General features: G+C 41.0%; 1 protein-coding gene across 5 annotated transcripts in view; it reads left to right on the forward strand.

Moving 5' to 3' along the window:
* LOC118113611 (protein unc-13 homolog C) overlaps positions 1-11257 on the forward strand; it is a 113018-nt gene extending 101761 nt beyond the window's left edge. For all 5 annotated transcript variants that reach the window (XM_035163493.2, XM_035163501.2, XM_035163519.2 and 2 more), the window contains 4 exons: positions 2015-2162; positions 6107-6199; positions 8052-8211; positions 9579-11257. In XM_035163493.2, coding sequence (XP_035019384.1) covers positions 2015-2162; positions 6107-6199; positions 8052-8211; positions 9579-9864 — 687 coding nt within the window. In that variant the 3' untranslated portion in view covers positions 9865-11257. The remainder of the gene's footprint in view (positions 1-2014; positions 2163-6106; positions 6200-8051; positions 8212-9578) is intronic.
* The last annotated feature ends 4540 nt before the right edge of the window (positions 11258-15797 follow it).

Consider the following 15797-nt stretch of genomic DNA (forward strand, 5'->3'; position numbering starts at 1 on the left):
TATTTTTATTAATTTTAGTATTGTGACAACATTAATATACAGGCTATTATTGACTGCTAGTATTGGTGTATTTACTACATTAACCATTTTTACTTGGACTAATAAGTAACGTTGAATGCTGTGTTTGTACGTTGATATTGAGCTTGAGTGCATTTAGTGATTGTCCAACTGAAAATAGACATGAACTTTCAACCTGTGAAAACTAATGGCTGGGATAATGGCTAAATGCACTGGCCCACAGGGAGTCCATTTAACAGAAACACAATAATGCACCATTTGTTCCTTTCTCTGAACTCTGACCTGCCAGTGATTGTTGGAGAAAGGCAGCTATTTAATCTCCCTCACCAAATTGCTGGAACATAAATAGATAATACATGGGTTTGCTTTACCTTTTCACGCACATGTGTCAGTCGAGAGAGGAGCGCAACCTCCCAATGGTTCACGACTAAATGCACACCCCTGGTAAGCCGTGAGGACAGAGGAGAAGATAAGACTCAAAGAAAGACAGGGGAACGAAAGTACACGGAAAGAAAGAAATTAAGAATATAAGAAAGAACGAGGTGAAGGTAAATAAGGAAAGAGGAAAAAAGACAAGAAGGAGGAAATGGAGGAAGGATGTTATTTAGGCAGGTAATTTTGCCAGAGCCAGGCTGATATTTTGAGCACGCTAGTTGTTTCTGTTGGGTTGTTTTGCTAGAGGAAGTGCAGAAATGCAGCCCAGCGGTAACATAATGGGCATATTTCAAAATAAGGAAGCACTTTCTTGACTAGCACACATTCTTATATTGATGATGATCGGGCAGTGCCCCTTCTGAACACGTCTGTTTGTAATGGGCTGTTTGCTTTCCCTGTGGTGATGCTGGATGCATTTTTCTTTCTGAAACTGTAAAAGTGCCTCTGCTACAGAGCACCTGGTCACCTGTTTATTGAAAGTTTATTAATATTGAACATATCGTGTGTCCAAAATGTGCAAACTTTAACTCTGCACTTCCTTTGGCCCTTAACTGCAGATGCCGAGTGCGAAGCCGAAAAGATGAACAGTTCTCGAGATATGTGAGCCCCATACAGACAAACAGAGATTCATGGAATTGTTAGATAGATGCCATGAAAAGCAAAGCAGATATTCTTAAATTTCCTGAAAAAATGTGTCATTTATTTACACAAACTGTAAATACGTAAAAAAGAAAAATGTGTCACTTCTTTTAGGTCGCTTTAACAAATGCAGTGTACAGTTGGTTATTATTTCACAACAAGATACAGCTTCCTCATTACTCAGCTCAGCTGTGGTTTCCATGCTTACGTGTGACGGAGAGTACAAACATGCATAAATATACCTCCACCCCGTGAGTCACCAGCCTGCATGTCAGATTATGTTGAGTTCATGGAAGGCACGTGTCAGTCAAACTCTGTGACTCATGAGTCAGTGGTGGGGCTGAGAACTGTGCCTCCGACTGTGTCGAGTCACTGGAAAGTATTGACCTGACACCAGTCAAAAAATATTTACTAACATGCATCGTCCCACGTCTGATGAAGAAAATATTTGTTGACCCTATCTCTATCCACTGTGCTTTGTATTAACTTTATTTATTTATTGGCATGTGTATTTGCATTCTATTTTCCAGTGTCTCTAAGGACATGAGATTAGTGTGTATCAGACTCTCACTGACTCTGCTAACACCTCCACACATGCTGCTTTGTCCCTGTATGACCGTGTGTTATAGACACAGAAAACATATTAAACAAAGAAGAATAAAATACATGAAGGTTTAAGTCTTTAAGGTCCTTACATCCCTCCTCGTTTGTTTCCTCTGCTGGTCTCTGTGTGTGTGTTGGCTCCTCCTTGTACACATTCTGTCCATATAATCTATTTCTCAGCAAACATGAACCCGCTGTCGTGTTGGAACTCAAAAGACGTGACCATCACATCCCCAAGTTGTTTCAAAGTTTACGTTTACCTTGGTAAAACATAAATATGAGCTTCTCTCTCTCACTCTCTTTCTTTTATTTTTTGCAGCAATATTTCCATGCTGGAGGAAACGGGCTGAAGAAAACTTTCCTCGAAAAGAGCCCTGACATGAGGTCCCTCAAATATGCTCTCAGCCTTTACACTCAACCTACAGATGCCTTGATCAAGAAATATATATGCACCCAAACCTCTCAAGGTAAGGATATCTCACTTTTTTCGCCAAGGCCAGGTCCCATTAATGTGTGATTTCAGGGAATGGATTCACTTCAGTATTCCAAAAGTGAAGAATGTTTTGATCGAGAGCTGTTTTCTGTCCATAAAACATGTCTCACATGGGAATCACATGGATCCTATGGGATGAATATCATGACATATTCCGATACTGGAAAAAAACGTTTGGAAAGGTTGAAACTTGGTTTTGACCTGGTACACCACATGTGATTTGACTGTACTTCAACAGCAACAATCAATTGGATCAGAGCAAACACCCCTGCCTCCAGGATCCTGACTTCTGACCATCAGTTTCAGATCAGAGCTTTGGGACGATGCTGCCAAAAATCATGTGATTTGCAAGCTCACACGTGTGTGGGCAAATCCGTGAAAAAACGTGGTGTTGTAAACTCACCTCTGAAATAACAGACTGTGATAGTGAAGGTGTTTTTCTCCTATGTACGTGGACCAAGTTTTCAGACAGGGATTAACAAGGTTTTAAACCTTCCAAAACAAACTGAACAGATGAACTGGTGGAACAGTGACAAATTTGAAACATGAAATTTGAAAATTTGAATCTGAAAATGTGTTGGAGAAACTTTGTAAAAAGACTGCTGAAGAATTGGATAAGGAAAAATTCAAATGCAAAATAATGTTTGTAGAGATTTGAATTCTTTTTCAGCTTATCGAAACATTATGCAAGGCTTCAAAACTTAGTTTCAATCGCGCAAAACTGTTTTTTTACATTAAGTTTTCAAAGCCTTTTTTCCAGTTTCAAAATATGGCATATTTATCCAGTTGGAGTCAGCCCAAAAGAAAGCTGCTATAAAAACAAGAAATATTGAGAAAATGATGCCAAGGTTTGCCAGAAGGTGTTAAAAAGGCACAGATTGTGGATTATATTGTCCAGCAACACATATTACTTTTCTAAGGCACCAGTTAGTAAACATATTCTGATTAATCTCAATAAACTCTGATAAACGTAGTAGTAAGTTACGGATACTTCAAACTTGTTGTTGGTCATAGTTTCTATCACTACAATAGTCAAGTACTTTTTCAATAATAACTGGGGGAAAAAAGTCTTATTACCTCCTAATCACTCCAGCTTCTGTTTCTATTTAGAACTGATTGTAAATAATGTTGCTTCAGTTGTGGCTGGTTCAGCCTCGGCAGTGAGCCGTTTTCCCATGAGTCTCTGCTCCATTTTCTTTACACTATGTGTTTGTCCTGAGGATCTCTCTCTGCGTCACTTTGCTATCTTTAGGCTTATATGTGCAGTGGACATTGAAGTAATTGCATTTATCCTCTCACTTTATCAGTCATTTGTCTCTGCCACTGTAAATATATAATAATAAAAAGGAAATACAAATAAGCAAAGTTATCTGTGGCCTCTCCATCCCATGCCCTGAAGGGTTTCACTGCTCCCATGCTCCTTTGCTCTCTCCTTCATTAGAAACACATAAAAACACTGTCATGGCAAATTTATAAGATATATGTGTTGTGTAAATCAGTATGAATTCTCCGCTCTGCTCCCTCTCCTCTTCCTCTCTGTCATCACTGACCCACTTTTGTATTGTTCTCTCATTCATCTCTTTGTGTGGAACTTTTCTCCTCCGTCTCTCTCTCTCTGACTCCACAATGAGGTAGAACCTTCAGGTGTCCGCAGAGAGTGGAGAGGGACTTCAGCCCAGTGGAGCTTCGAGCTCCTGGCTGCCTCAGTGAGTTCAGCCTTGCAGAACGATGCATTGGCAGGCGGCAGGAAAACAGAACGGCAGTGGGAAAAAGCCAGTCAGCCGGGCGGCCAGCGAGCCAATCAGCGCTGCCGCTCTCACTGACTGGCAGATGGGCATAGACGCACGGCGTTTTCTCTGGGTGCTATTTTGAGCTTTGCTCAATGCGTTCGTCCTTTTCTTTCTTCCTCGCTAAATCTCTCCTCCCATCCCTTCCCACCTCCGAGTTCACACCATGTTGTCGCTCTTTATCTGAAGTGGTCTAATGTGATGTCTATAAGTGGAGGTAGTGAGGTGGCTGATGTGCATTCGGTCAGTAAACACAGTGGGGTTGTGCTGATGCTTGATGTAGCACAGTGGACACTGTTCCATTAATCACCCGCCCCTGTGCTCTGACAGAGACACATTTAGACCAACGCATGCACTGGTTTATTCCTGCCAAGAGTGCGCTCGGACGCATATCTGTCTCTCTGTATGTTAGGGAGCAGACTGAGATTGTGTGGCTGCTTCATGCTTCAATGGAAATAACATAACACCACAAATGAGCACATCTTTGACCATGCAGTCATTTCATATGAATATCTCACAGATTCTTTCTGGTGAAGTGATCTTCTGTTGAATCATCACTGCTCAGTAGCATGAACAAAAAACATTGAGCTGAATGTCAACAACAAACTGACACTTACAACTCGCCTTTCTTATCTGTTCCTTTGTTTGCATTCTAATCAGCTGACCCTCCTCAACGCCACCTCAGTTTTATTCTCCTCTGCTTTCCTTTATCTTATTTCCTCTTGTTCTCATTCTTCAATCTGTCCCTCCATGTCGTCTTCCGACAGCGTTTAATCCCTGACTTCCTCCGAAAAACATACAGAGCTTATTTGTTTTTACATTTATTATGTAGCTGACGTAAACCGGCTGTAGCGTCGGCCCGTTAAGTCTGTGCCTAAATTGTGCAGCAGCAATGTTTCTTTCTGCCTCTCCTCTCCCTCGCGGGGCATCATTACAATAAATCACAAGGCTTGTTTCTTCATTACCTGCCGTAATGGGCACTGCATGTTTGGCACATATTGATTAGCAATTGGATCAACATGCTCCTTCGTCAACAACACTCGCCTGCCAGTGTTCAACATCTGTTTGTCCTGGCTGGATGAAACAAAAGGCTCTTTTTAGAGGCAGCTAAAACGGTCAGGACCTGCTGCATCTGGTTAAACGAGACACATGGTCAGCAATCAATTGTAATTGTTTCCTGGCAACACCGTGTCCCGGTATGATTGAAACTGTAACGCTGAAGGAACTGCGAAGCGCTTGATACCCAAAAGGGTGTTTCCTGTCTTTTCCTCCTGCTCACCCTTGTCCCCCCTCTACCTCCTCTCTGAGAGGTTGTTCTGCCTTTGCACCGATGCTACACAAAGCTGGAGGCACTATCCTTTCAGGTTGTTCATCCGTCCGTCCGTCCCTCCCGCTCTCATGAGCACAAGTCTTTCAGATTTTGGACAAATGTTCACTTTCACAAATGTTCACTTTGACCAGATAAGAATTTTGTTGTCAAAGGTCAACTCCATCAATTTGACCTCACAGCACATGTTTTTTACTCCGTAACTCATCATGAATCTGGACAAACATGGACATAAACTACGAGATGACTGTTTGATAGAGGTGTACAACCGCAAGACAGTAATTCTAGTTTTCGTTTCCACGCGACATGTCAGAATGCAGTTAAATCCAATGTTTTGTTTGTATCCCTGTTGGGTTGAAAGATTTCCTCCTGTAGAAAATGATTTATTTAGTCCAAGTCCTCACACCATCTGCCTCTTTTCCGTGGTCTTCAAACCAGGCAGATTATTTCATGTTTCTTGTGTTGTTGTTTTTTCCTCTTGTTGTTCTTGCTGAGCCTGAAGCTAAAAGGAAACCCCGGCTGTGTTCACTACTGGGCTGCCATGGGTTTGAAATTGACTCTCTGCTGTTCTTTTGTTTGTTTGTCTGTTTTATATACACAAAAAGGGCTGTTTATACACCAATTTCTGGATACCTCATCTACATAGGCCAAAAAGACACCCACAGTTTTGGATGCTGTCCCTTATACCCTCTCTTTTGTTCCCATTTCCCGATCTCTCTATTTCTCTGCCTGCTTCCTCTCTGCCTCACTGATTCATTCAAGACTCTTTCCAATTCTCCTGTTGCTCTTTTGGTGTGTGTCCAGGTCAGTCATCCAACGGATCGGTGGGGGAGGTGTCGATGCAAGTGAATCTCGTCTCTCACCCTGGCACTGGGGAGCACAAAGTCAGCGTGAAGGGTGAGCGTTCCCCTATACCCAAACCTGCTTATCGTCTCCTCTATTCAAATGTATTCATACCTGTGAATGTTCAAAGACCCGTCACGGTCAGCTCATGGTGGTAATCTCATTTGTGCTGCGGGGACCCCGGTCAGAAGAATTGTTATAAGTCCTGGAGCTTGTTTCACAGAGAAAAATACAAACAACATAATTAGCATCTAAACTTAACTCACTGATTACATAATTAAAGTCCTTGTATGGAAAACCAAAACCACAGCTGGAGTTACACTGTAGGTTTTGTCCTCTGTTCTGCCGGAGGATATAAAAGAGCTGCAGCTCAGCTACATCATTTCTGATTTATAGATCTGAATCATCTGTCTTTTTAGTGTGTGTATTTGTCGTAAAGCAGCATGGCTTTATGGTTGACTGGGTCCAGAGGTTGGTCCACCACTTTGGTCCAGATTGAAATATCCCATCAACTATTGGATGGATGGCAATAAAATTAGTTGGAGACACTTTTGATCCGAGGAGGATGCAGCCTCCTGGTTTTAATGATCCCCTGACTGCATGTTTCTCTAACACCACAGGAGGTTGATATTCGTTGTTTTTGCATATTATCGAATGTATAGCCTTACAACTTAATTTGCATATTCATGTCTACCTCAGGCTGAATTGTAATAACTTTGGTGACCCATTAACATCTCATCTAGCGACATCAGCAGGTGTAAACGGTCATAAAAACCTAATATCTGCAACACTTCTGACATTGCCATCAGACTCAGCTGTGTTTGATTCTATTTAGCATAGGTTGGCATGCTAGAACACTGAGCGTTGACGGTGAACATTGTAAATATTATAGCATCAGCATATTAGCCTTGTTGTTTGGAGTATGTTAGCATCAGCTCCAAGCTCCGCTGTCCCTAAACACAGCCTCACAGAGCCAATAGATGGGACTTGATTCAGACTAGAGCTACTTCATTTACCAAATAATCCTGTATTTACTTGTTCAGAATCTAACTCAATTTTATAAATAATAATCATAAATAATAATGTATTTTAATTATCGGCACCTTCTTATGGACATCTCACAGATACAACAACAGTCAAAAACCAGCAAAATAACAGGGCACCAATAAAACAACATATGTTAAAGGACTAATAAAATAAATATAAAATTAACATGAGTAAAACAAGAGGTCAGACAGGGCCTGGTCACACAAAGTTAGCAAATATAAAAATATTTGAATGTGGGGATAAGTCAATATCAGGGATTGGCTTGTGGGAGAAAGTTCAAGAGATGAGGGGCGGCACAGCTGTAGGCTCTCGACTCCATAGAGGGGTTCTGGTGAGGATCCAGGCAGTTGCTTTCTGGACCAATTGAATTTATGGAAAAGCTTGAGAGGAGGACGAGAAGGGCGAGAGTGGCAGTAATGAGCTTCAAATGCTTGTTTCAATCATTTTTAAATCGTTCTTCTGTGATTTCCTTTTGTGAATATGCACCACCGCTTCTCATTTTCTTTAACAAAAACTAGACTAAGCTGTACACATCACGCTTATATGAGCAGCAATATCTGTTGATCCTCCCACTGCAGTAACAACCAGCAATCAGCTGTGATCAGCCAGCAGCAGCAATTTGACTTGGTGGTTGGTAGTTAAGTTACTATGGCAACCATATATGTACAGTATGTTTCAATGAACGGAAAATCCATTATCACAGGATGAGGAGCTGAACTTCAGCTGTGTTGTATTGTTGACATTATTCCTATTTTTGGTTTGCTTCATTTTTCAGAACAGAAAGTTTGACATTGGTTTTCTTTTACTTTCTTCCACCTATGATGTTGCTGCTGATTATCATTTCCTCTGCATTTCTCAGTTGTCGGTGTGAACAACCTCATCTGGCAGACCAACGCCATGTTCCGTCCGTTTGTGGAGGTCAACGCCGTGGGACCACACCTGGCTGACAAGAAGCGCAAATTCAGCACCAAGACCAAGAATAACAACTGGTCACCAAAGTACAATGAAACATTCCAGTAGTGAGTAATCCTGCCTCCTTCCTTTTTGTTACAGACATGGAGAGAAGCTATGGAAACTATGTACATTAAGTTCAGATTTATTAAACCACATGTATCTGTCTATGTTCAAGCCCTGTCCACACTAATGCGGATATTTTGCAAAACAAACTTTTTGCTCTGTAATTGGGCCTCTCATCCACATGCAGACAGCGTTTTAAGTCACGACAACAGAGATTTTTACAATCGCCTCCCAGAGTTTCAGAATGTCCGGTATTTGTGTATCCGTGAGTACATGTAAAACGGAGCATTTGGGAAACGATGACGTCACAGCTTACATCACACATTCCCACTGTGTCTTTGTATAATGAACCTGAAACAGCAATGGCTGCTATATACTGGTTACTATGTTTGGTTAGCACTGCTTGGTCTAAATTTAGCATTCACAGGCTTATGCCTCGCCCAGCATTACTTGCCGTACCTACTGGCACGGCATGCTCATTTGAGCATTTGTAATTATTTTTGTGTTTTTGTCTAGGTGGAGATATTTTGTAAAATGATGGTTTAAAACTGAGTGTAAAATATCTGTTCCAAAAATATCTGCAGAAGTTTAGAAAAGTCATTAGTCTACAAAATGTTGGGCATCATCCTGTACTGTATGCTGCCACACCTTAAATCCAGTGTTCAGTAGCTATCTGCACTCTACAAAAGAGCCTGCAGAAACCTATATGCTGCATAATACCTCTAATACTTTACTGTCAAATCCCCCAATCGTTCCGAGCACTGAATCAACTGCAGTTGCCGCACTTCTTCTCTTTTTTTATTGAAAAGTTTGTAAAAGGTCAAGAGACTACTACAGCGGTGTATAAGCCTGTCCCCTGGTCCGGACTGTACTCCTCATGCTTGGGCCGAGGGAAGTGACGGCGCTAAAGGGATCCTAGAGAGTTGTAGCAACAGCAACATAATCAAAACAAGCCCATTTCCATATAGATTTACTCCTGGCTTTGTAATTTGAAATTTGAAGAACCCATTAAGTTGCAGGGGGATAATTAGAAACCAGCCATAAAAATTTAAAAAAGAAGCTGTCACTGAATAAAGATCTAACTTGAATAGAAACATTCATTCTGTGGGCAAACATGATTGAGTTGTCCAATCACAGCCGCGCTAACAGGCTTCTCATTTGGGAAAAGTCTCAGCCAGTCACTTAAGTGAGACGTTGTATTCAGCTATGAACAAAGCAGTGTCCAAAGAGCAGCTGGTCTGCACTCGTGTCCAGTTCTGCAGGACAGGAGTTGGCTTTATCATTATGTATGGATGAATCCTAACCCTTTAACATTATATTAACATGTTTGATCTTCACCTCTCTCATCTCCCTGTGTCATTTCTCGCAGTGTTCTGAGTAATGAACACGGTCCGGAGTCCTACGAGCTGCACGTTTCAGTGAAGGACTACTGCTTCGCCCGCGAGGACCGCATCATCGGCATGACGGTCATCCAGCTCCGAGAGCTGGCGGACAAGGGCAGCTGCTCAGCCTGCTACCCCCTGATGAAAAGCATCTCCATGGACGAAACGGGTCTCACCATCATGAGGATACTCTCTCAAAGGACCAACGACGAGGTGGCCAAAGAGTTTGTGCGTCTCAAGATGGACACACGCTCGGTGGAGGAAGTGTCGTAATGAGCGAGAATGCAGTATTAAAAAAGAGTTGTGTTGTCTTAAGTAAGCGATAGAGGGAGAAAAAGAAGCAGCGGGAGGAGAAAGAGCAGTAGCAACAGTTGTTCTTTCAGGGTAGAGGCTGGAAACAGCAGGAGAGACAGATTGTCCAAAGAGAAGCGGAGGAGGCCCAAATGTGGCGAGGCAGCGGGAGAAAGAGAGAGAGAGAGAGAGAGTTGTGTTTGTTTGTTTGTTTGTTTTTGTGCATGTGCGTAAAACATCTGTTGGAATGTTCATTTTAAAACTACAGTATGTACAAGTGTTTACTTACCGTATGCTTACTATTAAGTACTATATTCTACAAGTTATGTTAACGAGACATGAAATACCTTTTGTACAACATTTAGTCTTTTTGAACAGAGATTTGTTCCAATAAAGTGCCAAACCAGTGGAAAAAAAGAACAGAACCAACGTATATGACTAATGGTGAACTTAGTATGTTTGAAATTTGCTCGATTAAGTTGTCCGGTGTAAGTCCTTTTCTGACCGTGTGGCGTTCTGATTGTTGCAAAGTCTTTCATTTTGCACCCTCGTTTCTCGGCTTCACGTTCTTCCACACAGCACTGTTGTGCATGTCCTCTTCTCGGTCATGTCTCTCCCATGATTCCACGGTGACCACCGAGCAGGGTCCTGTCCCCTTGCCTTCAAACTGTTTGTATTTTAAGTCGACCTGAAAATAGACCGTGTTTTTTTAAATGGCGATGACTGCTATGTAAACCTTCATAGGTGTTTGTAATTTTATAACCATGACAACAATGACGACAGCCTCCAGTGCTAACAGTCTTAGCAGAAAGGATGGAAACGTTTTTTTTCCTTTTCTTTGGCTTTTTTTCGTTCTTTGTTTTTCAGCCATCGGCTTCCAGCCTTTCTGAATGACCACTGTGAACATGAGCTTTGGAAAACAAGCTTACATGACATTGCTGACAGTTTGATATTATTGTTTCATATTTTTCCGATAACTTTGTTCCTGATAAACTGCCAAAGTTATTTAAAATATTTGTACAAAAGCAATCCATTACATGTATGAAGATAAATATGTACATGTGATCTATTACTTTTTCAATGCTTACTATTTGATTGTTGATAGGGTGGTACTAAGATTTTATTTTTTTTATTTCCTGTGAAGCTGTTAACAAATATGAGAGTTGCACATGTTACTTTACACATTAGTTATATCAGCTTCTGTCATCGGAATTATTTTTCTTCATAAAGGAAAGAGTCTAACATTTGGTAAATATGCAACATTCCTATGTATTGCACTGATGGCGAATTGTATGTCATGTAAATATATTTAGTGAGATATTGTACAAAAGTCTACTTTTCTTCAATGTGCATAAAGTATGTGCAAATGTGTAAAGACATCTGGGTCATTTTGAGCAATTGTGCCGTCAGATTCCCTTTTACACTACAAGGCAAATATTTCCTGTTTGGGAGGATTGAGTTAAGATGGCTGAAAAACTAGCATTCATACAAACGTATTGGCTTTGAATCAAAGCAAATCATCTACGTATGTGAAGCAGTTTAACAAGGTTTGCGTGCAGGTCTGTCATGTTTAATCTGAAACAACCTGTAGGAGGTGAATACCAGTGGCAGCTGGTTAAAATGGGGGTGCTGGGGGGCATCATGAGACAAAAAAGCCTCAATAAAAATGTTAACATAGTTTAATTATATAATAATATTTTACCTTAGCAATGCTCCTGGTTGACAGTAAGCACCTGTGAGCATTCAATACAAGTTGTTTTAAAATAGTATTTGATTAATTTCCGTCTAAATACATAATACTTCTGGGTGTGGGGCGCCGGCCAAATGGATGTGATTGTGGGTCCTGAAGCTTTTGGCAACCACAGGACCGGAGGCTGCTTTTTAATTGGTTGTTGCAGATTTTCCACGGGACTCAGCTCTTCGCGCCCCGGACACTCCCACTTTTATTTACAGGTATTGATTGATGTTTTTTTTAAATCTAATGTGATTGGTCGACCATTGACGCCGTCTCAGGTACATCCGACGTCACTGAGTTACTTCCACTGCGAGCAGACCGGCTTCAGGAGAACTGCGGCAAATCTGGAGATTTCTTTAGAAAAGTACACCAACAAGAAAGAAAGGAGCAACCCGATTCACAGATTCAGCAGCAAATGATGAGGAGGAGCTCACACCCGGGGCTCCTCCGGCCCTTGGTATGAGGAACAGAGTTGGATGTGGTGTAAGTAATGTATTTTATTGCTTCACCTGTTTGCTGTTTTGGGAGAACAAAAACATCTCTCTGAAAAATGCAAACAGCATGAAAGTTGCCACAGTCACAATGCGGCTAGATTTCCGATGAAGGCTACAGGACTGGCATGTTGTGTGTTGTGTTGCTTTTGTCGAGTCTGGCTTCAGTCCGTTTGTTTAGGATTGACTGAGCGGGAGGTAAAGGGGGTTGTCCACTTAACAGAAAGTCAGTGGTTCGATCCCAGTGTCCGCATGCACTGCTGCTCCTTCAGTGTGTGTGATATAGAAAGTGCAGCATATAGCAGCACTGAATGAGAATGTGACTTGGACTGTAAGGTGCTTTGAGCGATCGATAAGACTGGAAAAGCTCTTTATAAATTCAGTCCATTGACTGAAAAGAAAAAATATATTAAATGGTATTGAGTCACAGAATGTACAGAATCTTATAGAGGTGCCTGCACATGACAGGTTCTGCCCTTTTGATGCATATTTTTTTAGAGAATCGTGTACAGATCCTCCCACACGATACTGTAAGCCTGTGCACTGAACATGAAGGCTTCGCCAAACTTTCTCCTTTTTCTGTAATTTCATGGTGTCTGAGATGAGTGTTTTCACATCAGTTCTGCTCTACTTACTGCCAGTCATTCTACACCCACCGGAGGAGAAATACTAAAATAATACCATAAAATCTGGCAAAATTTTAATGCCACATTTGTTTTTTTGTTTTTGTTCATCAGCGAGAGCTAAGAGAGCTGATAATTTCAGCAACGATGGGAGGATGGAGCCAAAAGCATTACAGTGTGAAGCCCAACTTAATGAGTTGAACGCAAAGAAGTGTAACTGAATGAAATAGCATTGTAATATCAGAGGTGACTGGAAGTAAAATGACCATTCAGTGAAAAACTGATTATTCTAGCCACAGGCCGTCCCCTGGTCACACAGTGAACGTAATCACCTGGAACCAGGATATAAGAGCCCCAGACAAAGTAAGTCAATTTGTCAGTGTCACCTTTTTGTCTTTTCTTTGTAGCCGACTTTGTTCAGGAGAGAGCCCCTGAGAGAAAGTGAGAGATTTCAAGACGGAGCAATAAACCGGTAGAGAATCCATAGAATAAAGCAGAGACACAGACAGTGCCTGGGCGAACAAACATGGGAGATACTGTTTGTCCTGAGTTGAAATGCTTGTAGAGATTAATCAAATTCTTTCACACGGATGTAATGATGAGGGGGAGGTAGCAAATTTCCTGATTTAATTTCTTACTGTTAATGATACATCTGTGGTGTCCATGTTTGTGTTAATTTACTGTGTAATACATCTTCATTATCTGTGGGAGTGTAAATTCTAGTTTGATCATAGACAACACAGACAACAACGGTATCCTGGTGAATATTCTGAGCCATGTTAATCTTTGTATTTTTTCTGGTTGAATGACCTACGGGACAAATGATCCAATAAATCACTTTACGTGGTAATCGACATGATAACATTTACTAAGCTAATATAACTGACACTGTATAAAAGATGTGGATCAGTGCCCTCTCTAAAATGAAGAGTATAACCTTGTGGTTGACAAAAGGGTCACAAATCATGCTGTGTCTCAGGTGAGAAAGCGGGGCGCCCTCTAGTTAGAGGGTTGGCGGTTCGATCCCAGTCTCCTCCACCTGTGAGTGTCCTTGGGCAAGATACTCAACCTAAAATTGCCTCTGATGGTTGTGCCAGCAGTGTATGAGTGATGTGTGATAGAGAAAGTGCTGCAGATAGATGCACTGTATGAATGAAGGGGTGAAAAGACATAAATACAGATCATTACCATTAAATATATAACACATGAAAACAGTGATATGTGGAACAAGTCAAACATTGAAAATTATATTTTTTACAAACTATGACTTTATAACCAGACATGAACTGACTTCGTCTGTCTGAATGAACACATATCTTGTGCACAATTCATCTTAACGACTTCAGACTTGGCATGTGTACACGATTGATTTTTAAAAGTTGTGAACTTGAGTCTGAAGATTGTGTGGGTTGCTTAACAGACCTCTGAAATAAACAACATGCAATTTATAAAACATAATAGCAGTTCAGTAAATCATCCAAACGTATATAAAAAATACACACGTGAACAGTATTAAAGCAAATTCAGTTTGATTGTATGATAACATTCACTATAAAATCTTCACTGCAGATAAACCAGGTAGGATGAACACAAAGTTTTTTCTAACTTCACTCCGCACCATAGACTATTGTTTATAAAAAGCTCTGCAAACAACGTCCAGCACACAAACAATAAAAAGTGTCAGTATTTTGTAGAACTGAAAACTGTGCTTTGATAGTAACCGGTGTAACAGGGTGAGTAGTGAGACAACAGCATTTAGAGCCATTATAAACTTTGTTCTGAATGAAAAAAAAAACTACACCCCTACAGATGCAATCCCCAATTACATCTGAAATAGTGTGTAGAGTCGCTTCATTTTCCATTATTTTCTTTTCCTGAGCCAGTTCTGTCAGTCACGCTGGCTTGTTTCCTCCCCATGTAGTCAGAGAGTGTGGAAGCAGGAAGTCATAAGAGGGCCACGTGCATAATGTAGCAGGGGGAAGGAAACACTGTCACATTCTCATGGACTCCCAGAAGAAACTGAAAACAGAGAGAGAAAACTGGACTCGTCCTCCTGCGGAGCTGCCAAGATGCAAAATTACATCAACTCTGACTGCCACAACCTTGACCTCTCATTTGCATACTGTCAACTCCTCCAGGAATGTTTAGTCATCATGCGGAGCACATTTCAAAAGGATAGTTGGCGAATTATAAAGGTCTGACCATTAAAATGCAAAATGACGGCCGGGTTGTTAACCTCATGGGTGTGCACACACGTCAAGCAGCCGACCTGTAGCGGCTGATTTCTCTCTCAAATGATATTTACTGGCTATTAAATGACTAAGATAAAGCCCAGAGGAATTCCCATCGGCAGCTAATTGAGCATATGACAGGCAGATGAAAACAGCGATTAAGCGCAACAATATTACAGCCACATTATTTAGAAGTTATGGGCCACATTAACATCTGTGTGATAATATATGTATGAGCTCTCGTGTATGAGTAACAAGCTAAAAGGACACGATGCATTCGGCCTGGACTTTCATTTGTCCTTCAAATCGTGGGCCTGTTTACTCTTCAGGGGACGATTGATGGAGTTCACCTCAGGAGAAGGATTACTTATTCATAGCAGGACCTTTTTTAAACCAGGCTGAAGATCCCAACATCCAGACACAGTGAACGTGTTTAAGTTGAGGGTCCAACGCGAAGCAAGGTACAAGAGAATACAACTTGGTCTAGTTCTATACATTAAAAAAATACATTAATGAAATATTAGAAGTTTTAAAAATAGCACAGTGAAACACAAAACCATAACTAAATTCCACCACCAAATACACTACTGAGTAATAATGAAGGATGTGGCATAGACATGATACCTGTTGTATTTGATTGATTCAACTAACAGAGCCAAAGTAGAGTGGTTCTCCAAGGAGAAACATATATTAAAGACACTGCTCTACGACAAGAAACATTCAAATAACCATATTATATCTCCTTATGAGAGATATGCAAATGTTACTGTGATTATGAATTTTAATGTTTCAAACAGGGTGAACATGGCGTCAGAAGCCTGGAGGACATCTGCAT

Source organism: Hippoglossus stenolepis, chromosome 1 (genome assembly GCF_022539355.2).
Source record: "Hippoglossus stenolepis isolate QCI-W04-F060 chromosome 1, HSTE1.2, whole genome shotgun sequence".
Classification (NCBI taxonomy): domain Eukaryota; kingdom Metazoa; phylum Chordata; class Actinopteri; order Pleuronectiformes; family Pleuronectidae; genus Hippoglossus; species Hippoglossus stenolepis.